Raw genomic sequence first — 23,260 nt, forward strand, 5'->3', positions numbered from 1 at the left:
GTAATAGGGTGGAACATAGCGCAGTGTCTCTGTGAGTTACTTTCAGACAGGGCACCTTCACCAGTCATAAAGAAACATACTCCATGCTGTTGGTAATATGGTGGAACATAGCGCAGTGTCTCTGTGAGTTACTTTCAGATAGGGCACCTTCACCAGTCATAAAGGAACATACTCCATGCTGTTGGTAGTGGGGTGGAACATAGCGCAGTGTCTCTGTGAGTTACTTTCAGATAGGGCACCTTCACCAGTCATAAAGGAACATACTCCATGCTGTTGGTAGTGGGGTGGAACATAGCGCAGTGTCTCTGTGAGTTACTTTCAGATAGGGCACCTTCACCAGTCATAAAGAAACATACTCCAAGCTGTTGGTAGTGGGGTGGAACATAGCGCAGTGTCTCTGTGAGTTACTTTCAGACAGGGCACCTTCACCAGTCATAAAGAAACATACTCCATGCTGTTGGTAGTGGGGTGGAACATACATGTAGCCCAGTGTCTCTGTGAGTTACTTTCAGATAGGGCACCTTCACCAGTCATAAAGAAACATACTCCATGCTGTTGGTAGTGGGGTGGAACATACATGTAGCCCAGTGTCTCTGTGAGTTACTTTCAGACAGGGCACCTTCACCAGTCATAAAGAAACATACTCCATGCTGTTGGTAGTGGGGTGGAACATACATGTAGCCCAGTGTCTCTGTGAGTTACTTTCAGACAGGGCACCTTCACCAGTCATAAAGAAACATACTCCATGCTGTTGGTAGTGGGGTGGAACATACATGTAGCCCAGTGTCTCTGTGAGTTACTTTCAGACAGGGCACCTTCACCAGTCATAAAGAAACATACTCCATGCTGTTGGTAGTGGGGTGGAACATACATGTAGCCCAGTGTCTCTGTGAGTTACTTTCAGACAGGGCACCTTCACCAGTCATAAAGAAACATACTCCATGCTGTTGGTAGTAGGGTGGAACATAGCGCAATGTCTCTGTGAGTTACTTTCAGACAGGGCACCTTCACCAGTCATAAAGAAACATACTCCATGCTGTTGGTAATATGGTGGAACATAGCGCAGTGTCTCTGTGAGTTACTTTCAGACAGGGCACCTTCACCAGTCATAAAGAAACATACTCCATGCTGTTGGTAATATGGTGGAACATAGCGCAGTGTCTCTGTGAGTTACTTTCAGACAGGGCACCTTCACCAGTCATAAAGAAACATACTCCATGCTGTTGGTAGTAGGGTGGAACATAGCGTAATGTCTCTGTGAGTTACTTTCAGACAGGGCACCTTCACCAGTCATAAAGAAACATACTCCATGCTGTTGGTAATATGGTGGAACACAGCGCAGTGTCTCTGTGAGTTACTTTCAGACAGGGCACCTTCACCAGTCATAAAGAAACATACTCCATGCTGTTGGTAGTGGGGTGGAACACAGCGCAGTGTCTCTGTGAGTTACTTTCAGATAGGGCACCTTCACCAGTCATAAAGAAACATACTCCATGCTGTTGGTAGTGGGGTGGAACATAGCGCAGTGTCTCTGTGAGTTACTTTCAGACAGGGCACCTTCACCAGTCATAAAGAAACATACTCCATGCTGTTGGTAGTGGGGTGGAACATAGCGCAGTGTCTCTGTGAGTTACTTTCAGACAGGGCACCTTCACCAGTCATAAAGAAACATACTCCATGCTGTTGGTTTATCCTCCAGAGGACACAGATCCATATTTTGTTTCACAATTTCTCCAGATAACATAATATAAAGTATCTGCGTGTGATAGTATTAATCATGCAAGGTTTGGGGTTTGTAAATCATAGCAACAAAACCATTAAAATATCTAAAGTTATATTTACACAAAACCATATATGTACATAGAAGGTGAATATGGAGGTTAATAAAGGACATTTAGAATTTAATTTTGATATTTACAAGTAGGGCTTTGCAGATTATAGAAATTGATTATTTTGATGTAGTCATAATTTTTTTATTCCTAGAAAAAAAGCTATTACTTGAATTTTCTTGGTATTATAATACAAGATGTAAAGTTGAATTGTTTTGAAATATAGTTCTTGTTTTCAGCTGTCGAAGCACTGTGATGTTATAGTGAACTGCTGTGGATTGCGGGGTGGCATTCTGGGCTGTGATAAAGAGGTGTATCCAATCCGAGGACAGGTGATGCGGGTATGTTACGAGATGACAGGTGATGCGGGTATGTTACGAGATGACAGGTGATCCGGGTATGTTACGAGATGACAGGTGATGCGGGTATGTTACGAGATGACAGGTGATGCGGGTATGTTACGAGATGACAGGTGATGCGGGTATGTTACGAGATGACAGGTGATGCGGGTAAGTTACGAGATGACAGGTGATGAGGGTATGTTATGAGATGATAGGTGATGTGGGTATGTTACGAGATGACAGGTGATGCGGGTGTGTTACGAGATGACAGGTGATGCGGGTATGTTACGAGATGACAGGTGATGCGAGTATGTTACGAGATGACAGGTGATGCGGGTATGGGTATGTTACGAGATGACAGGTGATGCGGGTATGTTACGAGATGACAGATGATGCGGGTTTGTTACGAGATGACAGGTAATCTGGGTATGTTACGAGATGACAGTTGATGCGGGTTTGTTACGAGATGACAGGTAATCTGGGTATGTTACGAGAGGACAGGTGATGCGGGTATGTTACGAGATGACAGGTGATGCGGGTATGTTAAGAGATGACAGGTAATGAGGGTATGTTACGAGATGACAGGTGATGAGGGTATGTTACGAGATGACAGGTGATGAGGGTATGTTATGAGATGACAGGTGATCCGGATATGTTACGAGATGACTGGTGATGCGGGTATGTTACGAGATGACAGGTGATGCGGGTATGTTACGAGATGACAGGTGATGCGGGTATGTTATGAGATGACAGGTGATGCGGGTATGTTACGAGATGACAGGTGATGCGGGTATGTTAAGAGATGACAGGTGATGCGGGTATATTAAGAGATGACAGGTGATGAGGGTATGTTACGAGATGACAGGTGATGAGGGTATGTTACGAGATGACAGGTGATCCGGGTATGTTACGAGATGACAGGTGATGCGGGTATGTTACGAGATGACAGGTGATGCGCGTATGTTACGAGATGACAGGTGATGCGGGTATGTTAAGAGATGACAGGTGATGAGGGTATGTTACGAGATGACAGGTGATGAGGGTATGTTACGAGATGACAGGTGATGCGGGTATGTTATGAGATCACACTAACATACATGTAGTAGTCAAAGGCCATAGTATGTACTGTCCTGTTTGTGGGATAGTGCATATAAAAGATCCCTTGCTACTAATGGAAAAATGTAGCAGGTTACCTCTCTAAGACTATATGTCAGAATTACTAAATGTTTGACATCCAATAGCCGGTGGTTAATAAATCAATGTGCTCTAGTGGTGTCGTTAAACAAAACAAACTTTAACCTTACTTTTTACATGTAGAAGTGGATAATGGAATACTATTGGTTGAGAGAATACTTCATGAGAGGCCAGTGTTGGACAAGCTGCCAGGCCAGTGCAGCATGTCTGAAACCTGGTTGGATCATAGGCATGACAATAGGTTATAATAACATAGATGGAAGATGACAGCAACTTGGGATGGAGCTGTATAATATTAATCTGATGTTCAACTGAGAGGCCAATGCATTATCTTCAGAGCTGGGGGGGGGGACATCATCATCATCATCATTATCAGCAGCACTATCAACACCACTATCACCATCTTTGTCATCGTCATCACATCATCATCATCATCATCATCATCATTCTAATCATTATTAGCAGCACTATCAACACCACTACCACCATCTTTGTCATCATCATCACCGTCATCATCATCCTGATCATTCTAATCATTATTAGCAGCACTATCAACACCACTACCACCATCTTTGTCATCATCATCACCCTGATCATTCTAATCATTATTAGCAGCACTATCAACACCACTACCACCATCTTTGTCATCATCATCACCGTCATCATCATCCTGATCATTCTAATCATTATTAGCAGCACTATCAACACCACTACCACCATCTTTGTCATCATCAGAAGCAGCAGTACAAGCACCATCATCATCCTGATCATCATCAGCAGCACTATCAAGAACACCACTACCACTATGTTCATCATCACCATCACCGTCATCATCACCATCATCTTCACCATCATCTTCATCAACATTCATCATCATCACAGAGGCTAGTGTCAGAGAGAGAAGGTTAATAGCACTCACTGCCTTTAGATATTTATTTGAAATTTGTTCTCTGCATTTTTATTTCACATGCCAGATTTGTCTAATTATTCTGGAGTGTTGTTAACCAATCATTTGTTCGTTCATTTGTTTGTTCATACACACCGGCAGACAGCCACCCACAAAACCACAAAACTCATTTATTCATTAAATATGAGGGGGGAGGTGGAGAGGGGAGGACATAGCTCAGTAATGCGCTGTTGGTCTAGGATCGATCCCTGTCAGTGGGCCCATTACAGGGTTTCTGCCAGAATGTAAAATGGGTATAGTGCCATACCCAAATTTTTTGATGATTTTTTTCTTTTTAAGTTAACCTTTTGACAAAATTAATTAGTCTTATCATTACTGTATTATTTTCTTAACCCTAACCCTAAACTGAACCCATTTTCTTTCTGGGGGACGCCCCCCCATACCTCCTGTTGACTGTGGTTGCATTCAATTCCATAGAGCCATACCCAAAAATATCTTTCTGGCAGAAACACTGCATTGGGCTATTTCTCATTCCAGTCAATGCTCCACAACTGGGGTAACAAAGGCCATGGTATGTACTATCTTGTCTATGGGATGCTGTATATAAAAGATCCATTGCTCCCAGTTGCCCCTTTCGTGGTGGCAGTGGGTTTCCTTTCGTACCATATAACCATAATTAAAATGTGTTCTCTGTGTCTGCCTGTAAAGATGGAATATAGCATATTGTTAGAGCTTTCGACTGATGCTGTAAGCTATAGATGAACATTGCACATTTTTTCCACATAACCCAATAACTGGCACATCAAGGGTTGTGATATGTGCTGCCCTATTTATGAGAAGGTGCATAAAAGAGTTCAGTGGAAATAGTCCATGTCGTGGGAGTGAGAGTGAGTTTTTTTTAAATCTCTGATGTCTGTGAGAAAACCTACCAAAGTATAAAAAATAACATTTAGAATTTTTATGATCCTTCACACCTGTATGATGTTATATGTGTACAGGTCAAAGGCTTTCTACCATTTAAAATAAATAATTATATTTTCTTTACGTCTATATCCTGTACGTCCACCCCAGACTATAGCACTACTTTTCTGCAACTAGCCGGATTATACGGGAAATAACATTTAAATATTTTGAAGAAAACACACATGGAAGATACAGAAATTAATAAAATTATGACACAAATACAACTTAGCAGTACATTGTGTTATACGGTAAATAATAAAAAATGCTATGACAAAATATACATACATGTTTGCATGGAAAGAAAGAAAGAAAGAAATGTTTTATTTAACGACGCACATATGGTTAAAGACCAGTCAGATAATGAGAGAGGAAACCCGCTGTTGCCACTTTATGGGCTACTCTTTTTGATTAGCAGCAAGGGATCTTTTCTATGCATCATCCCACAGACAGGGAAGTACATACCAGTCGTGGTGCACTCGTTGGCCAAAGAAATGTTGCTATTATGGAAAATGTCTCTTAAAAAATATACAAAACATTGTTTTCAGTTGATAAAGATTAAACAGACTGTATAAATGTCTGACATGTTCCCGTTAGGTGCCATTGAGAATGAATTTTACAACAGCTTTTAAAAGTGTCACTGCTGATTGCCGTCATGAATTGTAGGGCTGTATGTTGAGACCCAAATAGCTGTAGTTTAAAACATACACTGAGTTGTTATTAAACAACAAACGTTCTTGTCTTTTCATTCTTTTGGAACATAAAAAAGCAACATTTTGAGAAATATAGACATTTTCGTGTCTAACTTCTAACGACAAAACCTACTGTAGTGTTAAAAAATTCAAATTACCATCTGTTCCATTTTCTGCATGAGCTAAACACATTTATGTATGTGTAATGTCTTAAATGTTTTTGTTCTTCCCAGGTGGTGGCACCATGGATAAAACACTTTTATATTTGTCTGGATGAAGGAAGTGAAACCTATTTCATTCCTGGGTCAGTATGATGTCCAGCGCAGTGAAACCCTTTGAAACAGGGCACCCATGAGCCAAGTAAAAATATCACTTTTAAGGAGTATCTGATTTTAAGAAGTTCTGTTCTGTACTGATATTTGAAAAGGGCCTGTGAAAAATGTCCTGTTTTGAAGGGTTTTGCTGTATTTATTATAGTCACTGACTATTGGAGAGTGATGTGATTCTAAATCGGGAATTGATATAATTGAGAATCGAGAAGTGATGCGATTGTCATTAGTTTGTGATGTCACTGAGATTAAAATATTTCACATATATCTTTTTGGTTATTATTGTAGTACGACAAACATTGTTATTGGTGGAACAGAGCAAGTAAACCGGTGGGATGAGGAAGTGGATGAAAATGATCACCAGAGAATCTGGAAACGTGCCGTTCGCTGCATACCCAGTATCCAAGTAACTCTTTTCTTACCTAGAGGAAATTTTTGTTTGTTTAGCGACATCTTACCAGTGTTTAATCAATATATATATGGCTCACTTTTGTATATATCCATTGAGTAACTCTTGTATGCTTATTGGGATGAATTATTTCCCTTGTCTATTAATCCTGAGGCACGTAGATGGTGACATGGTTAAGCCATCGGACATATGGCTGGTAGGTACAGGGTTCACAGCCCGGTATCGGCTCCCACCCAGAGTGAGTGTTTAACGACTCGGTGGGTAGGTGTAAGACCAACACACCCTCTTCTCTCTCACTAACAACTAACAATTAACCCTCTGTCCTGGACAGCCCAAATAGCTGAGGTGTGTGGCCAGGACAGCGTGCTTGAACCTTAATTGGATATAAGCACGGAAATTAGTTGAAATGGAAATGGAAATTAGATAATGTGATAAGATAGGAGATGATGGTTCCAGTCCTATTGTCTGTGAGTGCTATTGCCTCCTGAACATGCCAGTTTAATTATAGCATCATCTGACTTTTTGTTTTCATCTTTTTGTTATTGTTGACTCTAAATATATGGAACTAACCAATTGAAGAGTTTAGGTGCAAAACGTGATATATCCAATTTTCATTTTCAGTAAAAGTGATTGTTTTAATTGGCGTATATCGCGTTTTGATAAGAAAAACAGGATTTACCGAATACAAGTTCATAAGGATCACTCGCGTTTTGCGGAAAATCAGCGGGCCTACGATTAGCCCTTACTGACATACAATAATCGCTTTAACTAAAAACAAGAAAGAAAATGGTTTATATTGCGTTTTGCGCCTGAACTCTTCAATTGGTCTTGTATATATGCAGAAATCAACTTCGAATACCATACATGGACAATTTCAAGCAAATGAATTACTGGGACAATTTACATTTTGAAAAATCAGTCCATTTATTAAGGAGGACTGAACAAAATGTAAATAATTTCCATGAATGCTGCAGTTATATCTGTTATGTAACATACAATGTATAATATGTAGTGTATAATGGATGTACAGTAAAACCTATGTTAAGCAGCCTCCACAGGAGTTTCAAAAAGTGGCCCTTTAAGTCAGGTGGCTCCTTAATACAGGTACGTTTGTACTATATTAGATGATTTGGGAGAATAAAAATGTATGCTAGTTCTTAACACAGGTGGTTGTATAGTACAGGTGGCCATGGGAGCAGGTTCCACTGTATTTGTAAAATGTATTGAAATGCCTTAATATACCCGGTAGGCTGTTTTGCCTTTTGGACAGTCCCGATATTGATTATCTAACATCCTGTATTTGATGAGAAAGAATCCTGTTTAAACCAACATCAGTGTAAACCAGATTTCTGTGTAAACCAACACCATCTCAAAGTCCCATCCAGTGATAATATCTTGGTAACACCTGTCTAATCCCACACTGTGTATACTGACATATTTCATATGGTCCCCTTGCATTCATTTTAGACAGAGTCCACTGTACATGTGTGTGACTGATATCAATAATACTGTCAGCATTAAAGTATTTTTTAAAGTAATCTCGTAATATGAGATTATCTTGTTGTTTGTTCATTTAGTGATATCTAATCCATAGAGAATACTAAACGAATTCCTGTGTGAGACTGTTTATATTACAACGACTATGTTTTTAATCGCACATCATGAGCTAAAGCAAGTGGTGTACGATTAAAAACACACACGGTGTAATGTAAACGGTCTAGTGTAGTATTGTATTTTATTTATTACACATCACATCAATGAACAAACATCGCATGTAATTACTTCCAAAATAACTAAACAAGACATGAAAATGCACAGATTAAAGACCGGGAATATTATGTCGCTTACCAAATGGCGTCATTTAGCAAAATTAAGTCATGTTGTGGGCATTTACGAACCAGTTTGTTGCCTCCATGTATAAGCCAACTCTCTTCTTTTGGAAAGTATTTCTAGACTTGAAAAGTCAGCTAATACACGGCAATATACAGTAGCTATTTTTCAATAAAACTTTGCATTCCTATGCCACACATCTAAAGACTAAACAAAATTATTAAAATAAATATTTTGTTAAATTATGCTGCTAACATTAATTATTAGAATTGACAGCAAGTATTTTTCTGATTAAAAAATATGAATTGAAAGAACCATGGGCACACTTTTTTCATGAAGATCTATGAAAACTGATACTGTGTGACACAGTTGATCACCTGATCAGAGGTCATGACCTCTCTAAAAAGCATATTCCACATTGAGAGAGATGACTTATATCACATGGGGTATCTCTTCACCTGCAGTGTAATAAAAGTTGTTTTGTTTCAGCATGCAAAAATCGTCACCAGGTGGGTTGGTCTGAGACCTGCACGATCCACAGTTCGTCTGGAAGCAGAGCGAAAGAATAATTCTGTCTGGGTATGTTTAAACCAGCAGGCCCACTTGCAGAGAATTTTTAGTTGCTTTTAGCCCTGTGGGGCTGTTTAAATTTCTAAATGTCCCATATGTAAAACAATATTAAAACTTGATATTAATATAATTACTATCTTTCTGCTGTTAAATGATTGACTCAAATCTGATTAGATTATGTAAAAACTGAATATTATTTTTCAATAAACTACAGAATGTAATGCCATAATTACAAAAAATGGGACACCATTACGTAAAACAGATCATGGAAAGGACCAAAGAAACTGATTTTGTGAATTTTAAATTAAATATTGTTTGTAATTATAAGAATTGTTTTAGTGAATTTATCAATGAATAACAGACACAAATTTAATATAAAATCACTTTGCTATGCTCTGCTGTTTTATACAATTTGTGACTTTTTTTATGATGATAAAAAATAGTAAACAATTCTTATATAATATGTAACATTCATTGCATATTCTTTGATAAGTAACATATCTTGATAAAGAGAAATAAGAGAACACTTGGTATTATAGATTACCGTAAATTTAATTTATTATCAGCATAGTAATACAGTCAAAGATTTAAGTTGGTATTGATCAGGGCTTCTAGATTATGGTAGCCCCACTCCCATGGCTAGTGACATTCAATGTTGGGCTAGTAAATAACTACTATTGCCATGCCTGATGGCTAGTGAATTTTTTTGGTCAAAAGTTGCAGTTAAGTCTATTTTATAAATATACTCTTCAAAAAAAGTAGGGGAACTCTAATAAGAATTTACAATTGTCAAAATTGTAAGGTATATTAGCTGTGGGGAATGGTTATATGATAATAGTGAATTAATTGGGCAAACATAACAACTGGTTGTTCAGTATTACAGTAGGTTTTATGATCAAGATCTTTATCTTGAAGGACGATTGGGGTTAGAAGTGAAATTTGAAAGTTGACGTTTTTCATCAGTAAATCACAAATTCAAACAATAAAAATGACTAAAAACAAAACAATAACAACTGTATGATCAACAGAATGAAAAAGATTGACAGAAATAATGTTCCACAGTGATTAATTGACCTTCCTGTAAATTGTCAAAATCGAGAATGACACCCCACACATGTGTACGGGGCAACTGCATGATGCACATGCAAACTATGGAATGTGTTTCGGTGTTTTGATAAACAGACCTGAACGTTCTTTACTAGGATGTCTGTGGTCAAAACGTATGTTTGGTCTAATAGCTAATATTAACATTAATATTTCAGATTCCCCTACTTTTTTTGAAAAGTATATGAATATCCTGCCCCAACCCCATTGTTAGTGTTTTTTAAGCTCTATCTCCCTCTTTAGGTGACATATCTGATTATTACTATTATTTAATAAACTTTTATAAACTTAAAGAAAAGTAGGTTAGTGAATTTTTAATCGTGGCTAGTAAATGTATAAAATCACTGATGCAATGGCTAGTGGATTTTATAAAGATTCTAAAAGCCTTGATCGAATGTCAGTAGTGTGGGACTGAATGCCGGTAACACCGATAACTTCCTGACACTATGGATGATGTTTTATTTGGAGTCATGCTTTGATGTTACTATTCACGTGATCCCTTATTTCTTTCCATCAGTATAGATTTTTTTGTTTCAGATTGTGCACAACTATGGCCATGGTGGATCTGGTGTCACTCTACACTGGGGATGTGCCCAACACGCAGCCAGTCTAGTTGGTGACTGCCTGAGAAAACTGGAATCCACTTCCAGACTTTAGACAGACAGTCTCACAGTTGCAGTAACATCACAGTTTAAATTTGGATGATGTCTGCTCATTGACAAATTACTGGCTGCTATTTCGGTGGTGGAGATTTTCTATGCACTTCATATTTTTCGCCAAGGATTCCTGAGAAAATCACTGTTTTAATTACCCTGAGTGGCAGCACATTACAATTTCGATATGTTCAAGTTAATTTTTTCACCCAACACGGAACCATTTGCCCTTATAACACTTCCGGTTAATTGCACAGACTACAGGCTATATATCGGTTATTTGCACATATAAATAACGATTTTTTGGTGCTAAATATGAGAATGTCTATCAAACTTTGGCAAAAAAACTCAAATAAATCACCGATTAATCTGTTTTGTTTGAGCTCACTGGTGTGGTAAGCCGACTGTAAGTGTAATCGCTGTTTACAGAGTCGACGTGTGACATGCAAATGAGATGGTGTGCACGTTACTACTGGCGAATCACAATACCCGATACAAGATATAATTAAGTTGAATAAACCTAAGACCTAATGTTTTTGTTTGCAATATATTGCTGTTAATTCTCAATAAACAAGTAACTCTCCGACTTTATTTTTAGAAGTACCGCCTGTGCGCTTGTACGCATGCGCACTCAACTATAGGCCCTATTCGATTGACAAATTTGTTCTGTATCAATTATTACGTTATGTTGAGAAGCCTTGTTAATAATTAAAAGATTACAGATCAATCGTCCTAGGCGGTTATGTTTTTAATAAATGTGACCGAGAAAGGGTTGTTGTTCACTTATTCATTAGATGTGTACGCTAATCTGTTAAACGCAAAAGAAACGATTTATCACTTGCTTCCCGGGAAAATGTAGCGGAAAAAAAAAAAGACTGGTGGGGGATTCAAAAAAACAAACATATCATTTATGGATCGTCCCTAAGTTTCTGCTATATTGTTAGACACCAATCAGTACCTCACCATGAAGGTCAGTCATTGTGTTAGACCGGTCATGCATGCAATGCAGACTGCTGGAACTGATAACGACTCACTAGCCGATTAACTTTAATTGCTTAACTATAGCAAAGTCATTATTTGTTTAATACCAAAGCTTGCCGTACTTTTGGGATGGAAAGAACACCATACCAAAATGCATACAAGTTCACGTAATTCTATTCGGTCAATCAACAGCCCGGTAATTCCGGAAACTGACGTCATTTGGTAAAACGTGCACCGATGAAACGTGAACTTTTTGATGGTTCTGTTGTTTCAAGTTTATCTCATTAATACATGGCTAAATACACTTTGTTTACACTAGTGGATGTCAGTGGGTTTTTTTTTAATGCACAAAGTTGTTTTTAGATTTGAGGGAAACGACGCCCAACGGATTTGATTCTCATGGGCAGATAAAACAAAAAAACGCCATGCTAATTATATATATCGATAGATATATTTTTTTACATTTATTAACAACATAAAATAGTTCCGGTATGAAGTACTGCATTATGCTAGACTGTCTCCCAGCCACTTTGTAGTTGGATGGCTTTACAAAGTGAAAGTTTCTATAATTGCACAAAATCGATTGCATTTTGACTGTATATGCAAAGATTATGTGTGGTATATAGGTTAAATGGTAATTATTTATCAACAAATAAATAAAAAAACTTGCATATTTCATTATTGTTTTTTGTTTAGCAATAAACAGAATATTTATTCTCATAATTATAACGAATTAAAAAAAAAAATTGATTGACAAAATATTTATTCTCATATACCCAAAGTAAAATAATGTTTTCAATAAACAGAGTATTTTGTTTCAATACCCAAAACATGATTTATCAGTAAATAATTATCATACTCAGGATAAAAGCTTTTTAAATAAAAAACAGAATATTTATTCTCATGCATACCCAGAACATTTTCATTTACCAATATTTATCCTACTCAAACAAAAGCTTTCTGGTGGAGGTTAAGGGAAAATGCTAATTTCTTGTTTTTATTTTAAAAGGATATTAAATATCATTCTTTGAACCAAAAGTCTCAGTCTTTCCATTGTTCAATAAACAAAATACATGTAATAATCTTCCATTAATTCCTAAATAAATTTTTTGTCTGGTGGAGATACAAAGTAGATACTGTCTTCCATTTTCCAATCAACAGAATGTTAAATTCCTAACAAAACCTTTTTGATTAAGTTTCAAAGAAGTTCCCATTTTCCATATTCCTGTAAACCCAGTATTCCCTATTCTTTCCTTTGTTTGATAAACATTCTTTCATGTAATTTCAAACCCTAAGCAAGACTTTATTTCTATTCCTAAGAGCAAGTCATTAAATTCATAGAATCATCTTTTTTTTTTAAAGGTCTGTTCATTAAACTTCTTTCATTAATTTCAACCAAAGCAAGACTTTTTGTAATGAGGTTCATAATGCTGTTTTCCAAGAGTTTCATCTAGATTAAACCTTTTGTAATTTCTTTTGTAATTCCCACTGTTATGTTTGATTCAACCATGATGGCAATAATGGCATTTTGTATCTTTTGGGGATGGAGGCAAATGCATACATTCAAATTCTATTCGGTCAATCAACAGCCCGGTAATTCCGGAAACTGACCATTTTGTAAACACGTGCACCGATGAACAAACTTTTGATGGTTCTGTTGTTTCAATTTATCTCATTAACTACATGGCTAATACACTTTGTTTACACTAGTGTGGTCAGTGGGTTTTTTTTTTAATGCACAAAGTTTGTGTTTTTAGAAAACGACGCCAGTTTGTGTTTTTAGAAAACGACGCCCAGTGACGGACGTTTTTAGAAAATGATTTCTGGTCTGGCAGATTAAAACAAAAACGCCATGCTAATTATATATATCGATAGATATATTTTTTTACATTTATATATATCTAACTGCATGTGACATGTGTTAACTGTAATAGTTCCGGTATGAAGTACTGCATTATGCTAGACTGTCTCCCATGCCACTTTGTAGTTGGATGGCTGTTACAAAGTGAAAGTCGGTACTCTATCGGTTAATCGACTAACCCGGTTAATTGCACAAAATCGAGCAGCACCGAGGGTATGCAAATAAGCGGGTTTGACTGTATATGCAAAGATTATGTGTGGTATATAGGTTAAATGGTAATTATTTATCACAAATAAATATAAAAACTTGCAACTTTAAGAATTTACCTTTATGATTATTGTTTTTTGTTTAGCAATAAACAGAATATTTATTCTCATAATTATAACGAATTAAAAAAAAAATTGATTGACAAAATATTTATTCTCATATACCCAAAGTAAATAATGTTTTCAATAAACAGAGTATTTGTTTCAATACCCAAAACATGATTTATCAGTAAATAATTATCATACTCAGGATAAAAGCTTTTTAAATAAACAGAATATTTATTCTCATGCATACCCAGAACATTTTCATTTACCAATATTTATCCTACTCAAACAAAAGCTTTCTGGTGGAGGTTAAGGGAAAATGCTAATTTCTTGTTTTTATTTTAAAAGGATATTAAATATCATTCTTTGAACCAAAAGTCTCAGTCTTTCCATTGTTCAATAAACAAAATACATGTAATAATCTTCCATTAATTCCTAAATAAATTTTTTGTCTGGTGGAGATACAAAGTAGATACTGTCTTCCATTTTCCAATCAACAGAATGTTAAATTCCTAACAAAACCTTTTTGATTAAGTTTCAAAGAAGTTCCCATTTTCCATATTCCTGTAAACCCAGTATTCTATTCCTAAACAAGCATTCTTTCATAGAATCATCTTTGTTTGACATCTGTCATTAAACATTCTTTCATTAATTTCAAACCACTAAGCAAGACTTTTGTAATGGAGGTTCATAATGCTGTTTTCCAAAGAGCAAAGTCTTTAATAGATTACGGTTGATGATCAATCCACCTTTTGTAATATCCCACTGTTATGTTTGATTCAAACCATGATGGCATCATAATGGCATCATTATGACATCATAATCGACTTGTCCAGTCATCACATTCAGTGCTTTGGTTGAAAATTCTCACTTTTGTCTGTCATGTATCGCTTTTCCATTTTCTGTCATTAAACCACCTCATATGAGTTTACTGGTGGTGGTTGGGTGTTGAAGGAATTTGCCCTGAAATTGGTCAAGATAAATGCCCTGAAAAATGCAGTTTTTGTCCAAACTGTTTAATTTCTAGTTTGGGGTTGGCAGTAGATGTTCAGACCCCCATCTCTTACACCTGAGTAACCGAGGACAGTGCAATGTCCAAATGAAATGCTAGTCACATAACCATGTTAATAATACTAATGCTCATGCAATGTCATTGCTAAAACAACCTGAATCTTGTCATGGAATTCATAAAGAAAGATGTGGGACGCTGCTCAGTGTTAGAGTGCTCGTCTGAGGAGCAATGTGTTTCAGGATCCTTCGCCCTCAATTGATTTGTTGTTTTTTCACATCCCAACCAGTGCCCCATGATTGGCCATGATATGTGCTATTCTTTCTATGGGAAAGTGTATATAAAAGATCCCTTGTTATCGTACTTTATTGGTAGGTGTATCCTGTGTTGTGGATTTCTACTATTGCTTTCGATGAAGCTAGATGTTAGTCCATGTGGTCCCACCTGGGAGGAAGTCTTGGTAAGCTATGGGAAATTACTTGAATATCATGTCGCGTACACCGGGTCAAGGGCAACAGTGACCTTGGTGTATGGCGATGTGGTAGTACAGAAAAGAAGGTGGAGGAGGAGGAAACGTGCACCAGGGGCAGCACAGGGGGGACCAAACATGGCGGCTCTACTACCAGCAGCGGTCCCTTCTGTGGCGTCGCCCCCAACCTGACCTAAGTCGACAGAACCAGCAGAGCCAGACCCACTGACCATCCTGATGGACGATTTGAACACTGCGGTGTGCGAGACGCCCTGTGATGGCCACCATCACCCTCTACTCCACCGCCTGCTTGCAACTGGCCACTTTCACCAGTCTTGCCAGTTTGCAATGTGGCGGTCCAGACAGGAGCCGTTGGAAAGAGGAAGGCCGTCACTCAGCCGAGTGACCAGCCTGACGAGGCCCGGCCTACTCCAACACCTACAACAGCAACGTCCCCCTCTTGCTCGAATGCCGTATGGGAGTTACAGATTGGGAAGATCAGGTCTGGCTTCCTGAAGTTTGTGCAGAGGGACATGACAGACCAGACGACGCTGGTGGGCAGAGTGGTTGAAGAGGAATTTAGACCTCTCCCTGATGGAAGTGCCTTTGAGCTTCATGCCATCAAGTCACCAGCCAGCAAGTCAGGACTAGTCCTAAGTAAACGCTGAGGAGATGTCTACCGCCAAGTGATCCTGATCAGCGAAATTGATAGCCAGATCATTCATTGGATTGTCATGGCTCTCTTCGGCAGCAACTACGGAAGTGTCATAACTTTTCTTCAAGGCCAGAAATAGAAGTGCTTCTTCCCCTGATTTGCTGTGTCTCCACTCATCAGCTCGCTGTAGTGAATTACGAATGCCTTAAAACATGTTTTATTTTATAAAATAAATAATTTGTAATGTAAAACTGAAGACTGATTTATTTATTTTTATTTTTATAAATAAATAAATAATTTTTAATGTAAAATTGAAGACTGATAACCCATCTCGTACGTATTGGTATGGTTCGCTGTACTGCGGCCACTAAAATAGACTTGCCCGATATTTTTAGAATTTGTATGCTCCCAAATAACGTTATAAAAGGCGAAGTGTGATTGGTCAATATTTAAATTATTATTTACAGACGAAATGTTACCTGGACATTGGAGACTACGCAGTGTTGTAATCTGATTAAAATTAGTTCTACTGGTCTAAAACTATCGGGCGAGTCTATTTTAGTGGCTGCAGTACAGCGAACCATACCAATACGTACGGGGTGGGTTATCAGTCTTCAATTTTATATTAAAAATTATTTATTTATTTATTGAAAAAAACCTAAATCAGTCTTCAGTTTTACATTAAAAATTATTTATTTGATAAAATAAAACATGTTTTAAGGCATTCGTAATTCACATGAAACATATCGTATACCCTCAGGATAATTCGGAATGTTTTCAAATTATTTTCAAATCACTGCCATGATTCTGCAAGTAAGGTTTTGATTGGTGGACATGAGCTCCAACTGGCTGCTGTTAGATCCACATGTAATAGTGGAGCCAATTTTAATTAGATTGCAGTGTACCATGACTGGTACATCAAAGGCCATGGTATGTGCTATCCTGTTGGATGATTCATATAAATGATCCCTATCTACCAATGGAGAAATGTAGTGGGTTTCCTCTCTATGACTATAAGTCAGTATTATCAAATGTTTGACATCCAGTAGCTCTAGTGGTGTCATTAAACAAACTTTAACTGTCGACCAATGTCAAAGTACCCATGTTAGACACTAAAGAGCTGAGGTGTCATCTAGCAAACAATCCTCCAGACTGTTACTTTGCCTTTAATTTTAAAAATGATTTGGAAATGGTTTATTTGAGTCAAATCTTGTGCACAAACGTTGATGTGTATTTATTTAATAAATTACAAGTTATATTAAATTTATTGCTTTTTAACTGAACAGAAATAGGTCATGTATCTTGTAACTAACTATTTGCTTACAATTTAATGATTAAAAATGTTTTTTTATTTAATTATCTATTATTTATGGAAACTTAAAATTGTCCTTAAAATACTTTCGATAATGTCTTTTGCTAAATAAACCTATATGTTGACATATAATGATATAACTGTGTTGCTTTGTTACTTAAAGGTCCACGTTTATCAAAAACGTAATTCACTATTGTTTGGTTATCTACGTATACCTTTTACAATATATATGAAGTATCAATAATATATATATATATATATTTATTTTTTTACCTGTTTTTAATATATTTGCAATAAAAAGTCACGTTTTCCCCATCACTTGCCAAAACGCCTGTCGACCCCAAGAGCTAAGTCATGTGACCTCGTGATGTGCTAACCGGCATAACATGAAAGTGTGATTCGCAGCCTTTCAGACATTTTACTGGGAAGATGGAACACATGTATTTTTAAAAAGCAAAAATTTTATTCTATTGAATTCAATTGTATGGATGGAATATTCTTCTGGAGATAGTTTCCAAAGTAAAATATGGTGAACCATTGTTTAGTGTTTGGATGTATTAAAGCAGCAGTTTTTCCAAACTTTAAACAAACTGACAATCACAGGGTTTGCATGGAAGTGGTTCTTAAACAGAACCCGTGCATCATGGAAAGGACCATCATGATGGGATAGGATCTGCAGTGACCACTTCATCCCTGGGGATTACGACAATTATTTAAGGTTGTTGATAAATATGACATCTTTTTTAAAACACAAAAACATATCTGTTCCAAGCCTGTATCCCCACCGGCACATGTTCTACGATTGCGCATAATACAGCAAACAAGAAACCACGATGAGCACGAGCTAAACTAGAGCTCAAAAGGGTGAGGAGGCGGGGAGGGTACCAGAGCAGGGGCGGCAGTGTAAAACATAGTGGTACGTCTCGAGGTTGCCAGACTCTTCTTTCAAATTCAGTGAGGACATTTTCACAGATACAACAAATATAACCCACAAAAGTGTCTCTTTGAAAAGTGTTACAGCCATGCTCCATCCCAGCAATGGCGTAGGGAGGGTGCCCACGGGAACACGCCCCCACCCCCACCCAATTTTATATACATAGTATGGGTTGATGCATTTGTTTTATATACAGTGTATTAATAATGTACCATAAGCGTGGACCTTTAAATTATTTGTGTGAATGCTGGTCAACTTGCCCCAGTCTGTCTAGTCACCTGCACTCAAATTTACTGTCACCTCAGTGCTTGGTCCACTTGTCCCATTGATTGGTCAGCTATCCTCAATAATTGGTCAGTTCGCTCCTTTCCACTTTACGGTCTTGACAAGTTTTCACGAATGAATTAATGAATTCATGGCTGTGAAAATAAGATGTTTTATGAAAATGTCATGACATTTATTTAATTTGTGGATTAGAAATAAATTATTGAAGTTGCCTATAAATTCAATCCTGCTTTGTAATGTCTATTCTAGCTGCTAATGAAAAAATGTAGCAGGTTTCCTATAAAACTGTCGGGATTATCAAATGTTTGACATCCATTAGCCAATAATTAATAAATCAAAGTGCTCTAGTGGTGTCATTAAATAAAACAAATGCTTTGATGACTGATCATATTTGGGGCAAGTTGACTACAGACTGTGGTGAGCTAACCAAAAACGGAGTGGGGGGTGGGGGGGATCAGTTTTGCAATACATTGAACTGCTACCTTTGCTTGTTATCACCAGACTAAGTGATTTAACATAACTAACAAAGAAATTAAAAAACAAAACAAGCTATGCCGCATCAAATATTTTTATTTCATCTTCATATAAATTTATCAAGAGATGGATATTTTCACTCTTGATATGGATATACGGATATTTTGATATAAACAGTAAATGTACCATGCTTGCAAGCCACTGAACGGATGAAAATAACACTTCATTGCAACAACTACAGTGCAACACCATCTAACTGTGTCAGACACTGAGCAGCTAGACTAGAGTTAATGACCGGGAGTGTACTACCAGCCCGTATCTCACACCATCATCGGTTGTGACATTATAATTAGTTGTGGTAAAAACACAAACACTTCATTCTAAAAATCAAGTACAGCAATCTCATAGTGGAAAATGTAGACAATGACATTTTTTTTTGTTGTATTTTTGACTGTTCAGACTTAAAATGGTTGTAATGTATCACAACAAATGAAGTGAAATCTTGTTGGTTATACATGTATGTGTACATGTAACAATCCTCTTAAGTATGCCATAATCTGTAAGTGAATGACATCATCTATGTATCATAAATTTAAAATAAAATTTCCACTGTTCTGTATTGAGTGATTGGTAAACATAAAATGGTGAATTAAATGTCGAACAAAATATTTAAGAACCCCCGAAAACAAAAGTAAAAGCCACATACCAAAAACAAAATTGGTTAATGGTGCAGATGATGTTTGGTGAACATGGATATCTAATATAATGTATGTGACTTATTGTGTAAGTTTTGTCTGTACAGAGATAATTATAATTAACATTTCCCACAACATATTTCTCTACTTTGAAAGAGTACTATGTATTGAGTTACCTTTTGGCCAGAGGTTCTAACCACTGGAACCGTGTTTGTCAGAAAAAAATATAGGGCATCTATTAGGACCGACACCAATTTCCACTTAATTGTTAGAATCGGAGGTCTGCAATCACAATGTCTGAACATGACGAGGTCCAAAACCCAGACCCGACTTGGGCATGTGGACTCAGCATGGTTCAAACTCTAGACTCACACTTGTACAGAATTAACCACTGATTTTATAGGGCACAACTTAGTCTAAATTCCAAACCATAATGAAGTTCATAACACAGATCTAAAATTTTATTTGCTCGACATTCTAAAATGAATGTCTGGCCAATAAAAAATGAAAGTCCCATAAAGTTGTTTTAAACACTTTCACAGTTGTTTGACATTTGGTAGAAAACAAGTTTATTAAAACTTTTTTTTTGTATGCAGAAGAAAACCCATTTAATTAAATTCGTATGAGCAAATTTACATTTTACTGCAATATTGAAAATGTGAGTGTTGAAAATAATACCAGCAACATGTGATAATGACAGTATTCGTTGATAATGGTAATTGATAGCTATCGATTGACATTTCGTTCAGTATTGATAATGCGATATTACACTGCCATGAATTGGCTACGCAATGAGCTGTATTCAAAACCAGAACTGTTAAATGAACAGGCGTGCCTTTCTATCTGCTAAACTTTCTACTTCACTGTGACAAGTTTAAAAGCAATTGCTACAGATGGTTTTTAGAAAAACAACAATAGGATTCAGATCTGATGATTGTGCTCATGTCGGAGACACAAAGCAAAATGGTGCATTACTTGTTGCAGAAGTGACTCCTATACCTTGAGTGCAATCTCCAAACGACTATTAATTTGGAACTGATAAACAAACACACATGACAAACATTTATAAATTATACCCATTTAAACTGCAAATGTACTCACAGCTAACCTTAGACCACATTTCAAGAAAATTATAGTAAAATAGGCACACAGACCTGTCACAAAGTATTTATAAAATGCTGTTGGCAAACTTAATAAAATGAAGACTACTGAAAATATCAATTCGAGCACCACATCTGGTGATGTCTAACAGGTAATAAATGAAAAGCAATGTACATGGTGATAATCAACAATAAATAAATGACATGTACAATGTGGAGTAAATAAATGAAATGTACAATATGAAGATAATACCTCAAGTAATAAAATAAATAAAAGGAATATACAACTTGTGATACCTAACGAGCACAGTCAAATCTTTCACAAACATCCGTGTTTTAATAAGTCACTTCCTGATACTTACACAGGTGGCTGCTTACTACAGGTCTGAGTGGAGGAAATAAAAAGAATACTCAAATGTGATATGTAGAAAGTGAATATCTATATATATATATATATATATATATATATTTTTTAACATACAACTGCACCAAATGTTCAACTAAAAACATTACAACATAAACATACAAAAACTAACAGTCAACCAGATATAAGTGACAATGCCACAAAAAATTAAAGCAAAGTACATGAAATTGTGTTTGCCTGCCCTATGTTGATAACCGTTATATCTACATTGCGTGAAATACATAACAATGATATTGTAATCTTTGGAACATGTATTGTGATTCTAAAAGCAATGTTTCTAGTACATGTAGTTTATTATTATTATAGACAGACAAGATACAAGATTATTATTGTGTGAATAAAAACAACATTAAAATTAACAAAAGTAATAATAAATCTGAAGGCATTCTATAAATAATTAAAACAGAAAATAACAATCCTTAAATAACACATAAATTATATATTCACATAATAATGTAAATCTTACACATAATAAATGAACACATTTGATATAAATAATAAAGTAAAATAAAATCTTTAAATTTGGTCAAAATTAAACAAATCTGTAACAAAATAATAGCCAAAAGTTAGAACCTGACAAACTTTATATTACAGGCTAAACAACAACTAACCACATAATGAAGCACAACAATGGTCTGAACACGAATGCCAGACTCTTCTGCTCTAGATATTAGATATCACATTTATGCTGCCAATGTAACAATAATATATACACCACAACCTTGTAACATTAATGTGACATGTCCAGGTGGTAAAACAAACACGGATGTAGATATAATATGCAAATACCAAGCACATGCCTCAAAAGTAACAAACACAAAGTGGGTAACAAAGTAATCAACATGATTAAGAATACATTCTTAAGATGTTTTTTTCAAGAGAAGAAGAATGTAATTTTGTTTTCAAGAGAAGAAAATGTATTGTCAATATCTATTTGCTAGATTCACTTACATGTAAATGTCAAACAACTGCAACAGAATGTAATAACATAGTAGTAAACTCAGCTGTAGTTAGGTTATGGCAAGTTTCATGGAACCTTGTAACGGTTCAATCTTTATCACAATCACACAATGTACTGTCTACAGATACATATTTCTTTACTCATAATTAAACTCACAGACCTTAGTTTTTAAACATTATGTGATAGTTTTCATCATTAGAGGCATTTTTAATAACTGAAATCGGACATAGTTTTCATCATTAGAGGCAGTTTTAATAACTGAAATCGGACATAGTTTTCATCATTAGAGGCATTTTTAATAACTGAAATCAGACATAGTTTTCATCATTAGAGGCATTTTTAATAACTGAAATCAGACATAGTTTTCATCATTAGAGGCATTTTTAATAACTGAAATCGGACATAGTTTTCATCATTAGAGGCATTTTTAATAACTGAAATCGGACATTACTTAAGTTTTTATTATTTAGATTATCCGTTTCCGAACATGTGATGAGTTTTTAGTCATGCGATGTTACTAATACATTGTACCACAAAAATATTCTTTCATATTTTTAAAAATGCACAACCTTGTAAAAAATAATAGTTATAGAGAAGAGCTCTATCTATTTGTTAAGGTTATCTTCCCATTTGAACATCACAGACTCCTTGTTTCACTCTATTGTAACTTTATCTGAACATGTTACACATTTGTAGATTAACCAAATTTTGTGTCAACTTACACAGGGTGAAACTAGGGACTGCAACTTCACGTTTTGGTAAAATATCACACAGTGAACATGTATCTTGACTGCTATTCTTCCTAAGCTCAAACCATGAAATTCACAATATAATTCTACATTGTATATCATGTTTTATATGTGTGTGTGTATATATATATTGTTCTTTGCCAATATGCCAAAAATAGCAATACTTTATGCTTCACACATTCATAAACGTACTTATGTCAACATATAATACTTATCTACATA

At 36.2% G+C, this 23,260-nt stretch overlaps 1 protein-coding gene across 1 annotated transcript in view; it reads left to right on the top strand.

Annotated features, from left to right (window-relative positions):
- LOC121375113 (D-aspartate oxidase-like) overlaps window positions 1-11,014 on the top strand; it is a 30,924-nt gene extending 19,910 nt beyond the window's left edge. The window contains exons 7-11 of the mRNA XM_041502357.1: window positions 2,069-2,170; window positions 6,157-6,227; window positions 6,541-6,658; window positions 8,981-9,070; window positions 10,703-11,014. Coding sequence (XP_041358291.1) covers window positions 2,069-2,170; window positions 6,157-6,227; window positions 6,541-6,658; window positions 8,981-9,070; window positions 10,703-10,822 — 501 coding nt within the window. The 3' untranslated portion in view covers window positions 10,823-11,014. The remainder of the gene's footprint in view (window positions 1-2,068; window positions 2,171-6,156; window positions 6,228-6,540; window positions 6,659-8,980; window positions 9,071-10,702) is intronic.
- Window positions 11,015-23,260: the final 12,246 nt, after the last annotated feature.

This window comes from Gigantopelta aegis, chromosome 6 (genome assembly GCF_016097555.1).
Source record: "Gigantopelta aegis isolate Gae_Host chromosome 6, Gae_host_genome, whole genome shotgun sequence".
NCBI lineage: Eukaryota > Metazoa > Mollusca > Gastropoda > Neomphalida > Peltospiridae > Gigantopelta > Gigantopelta aegis.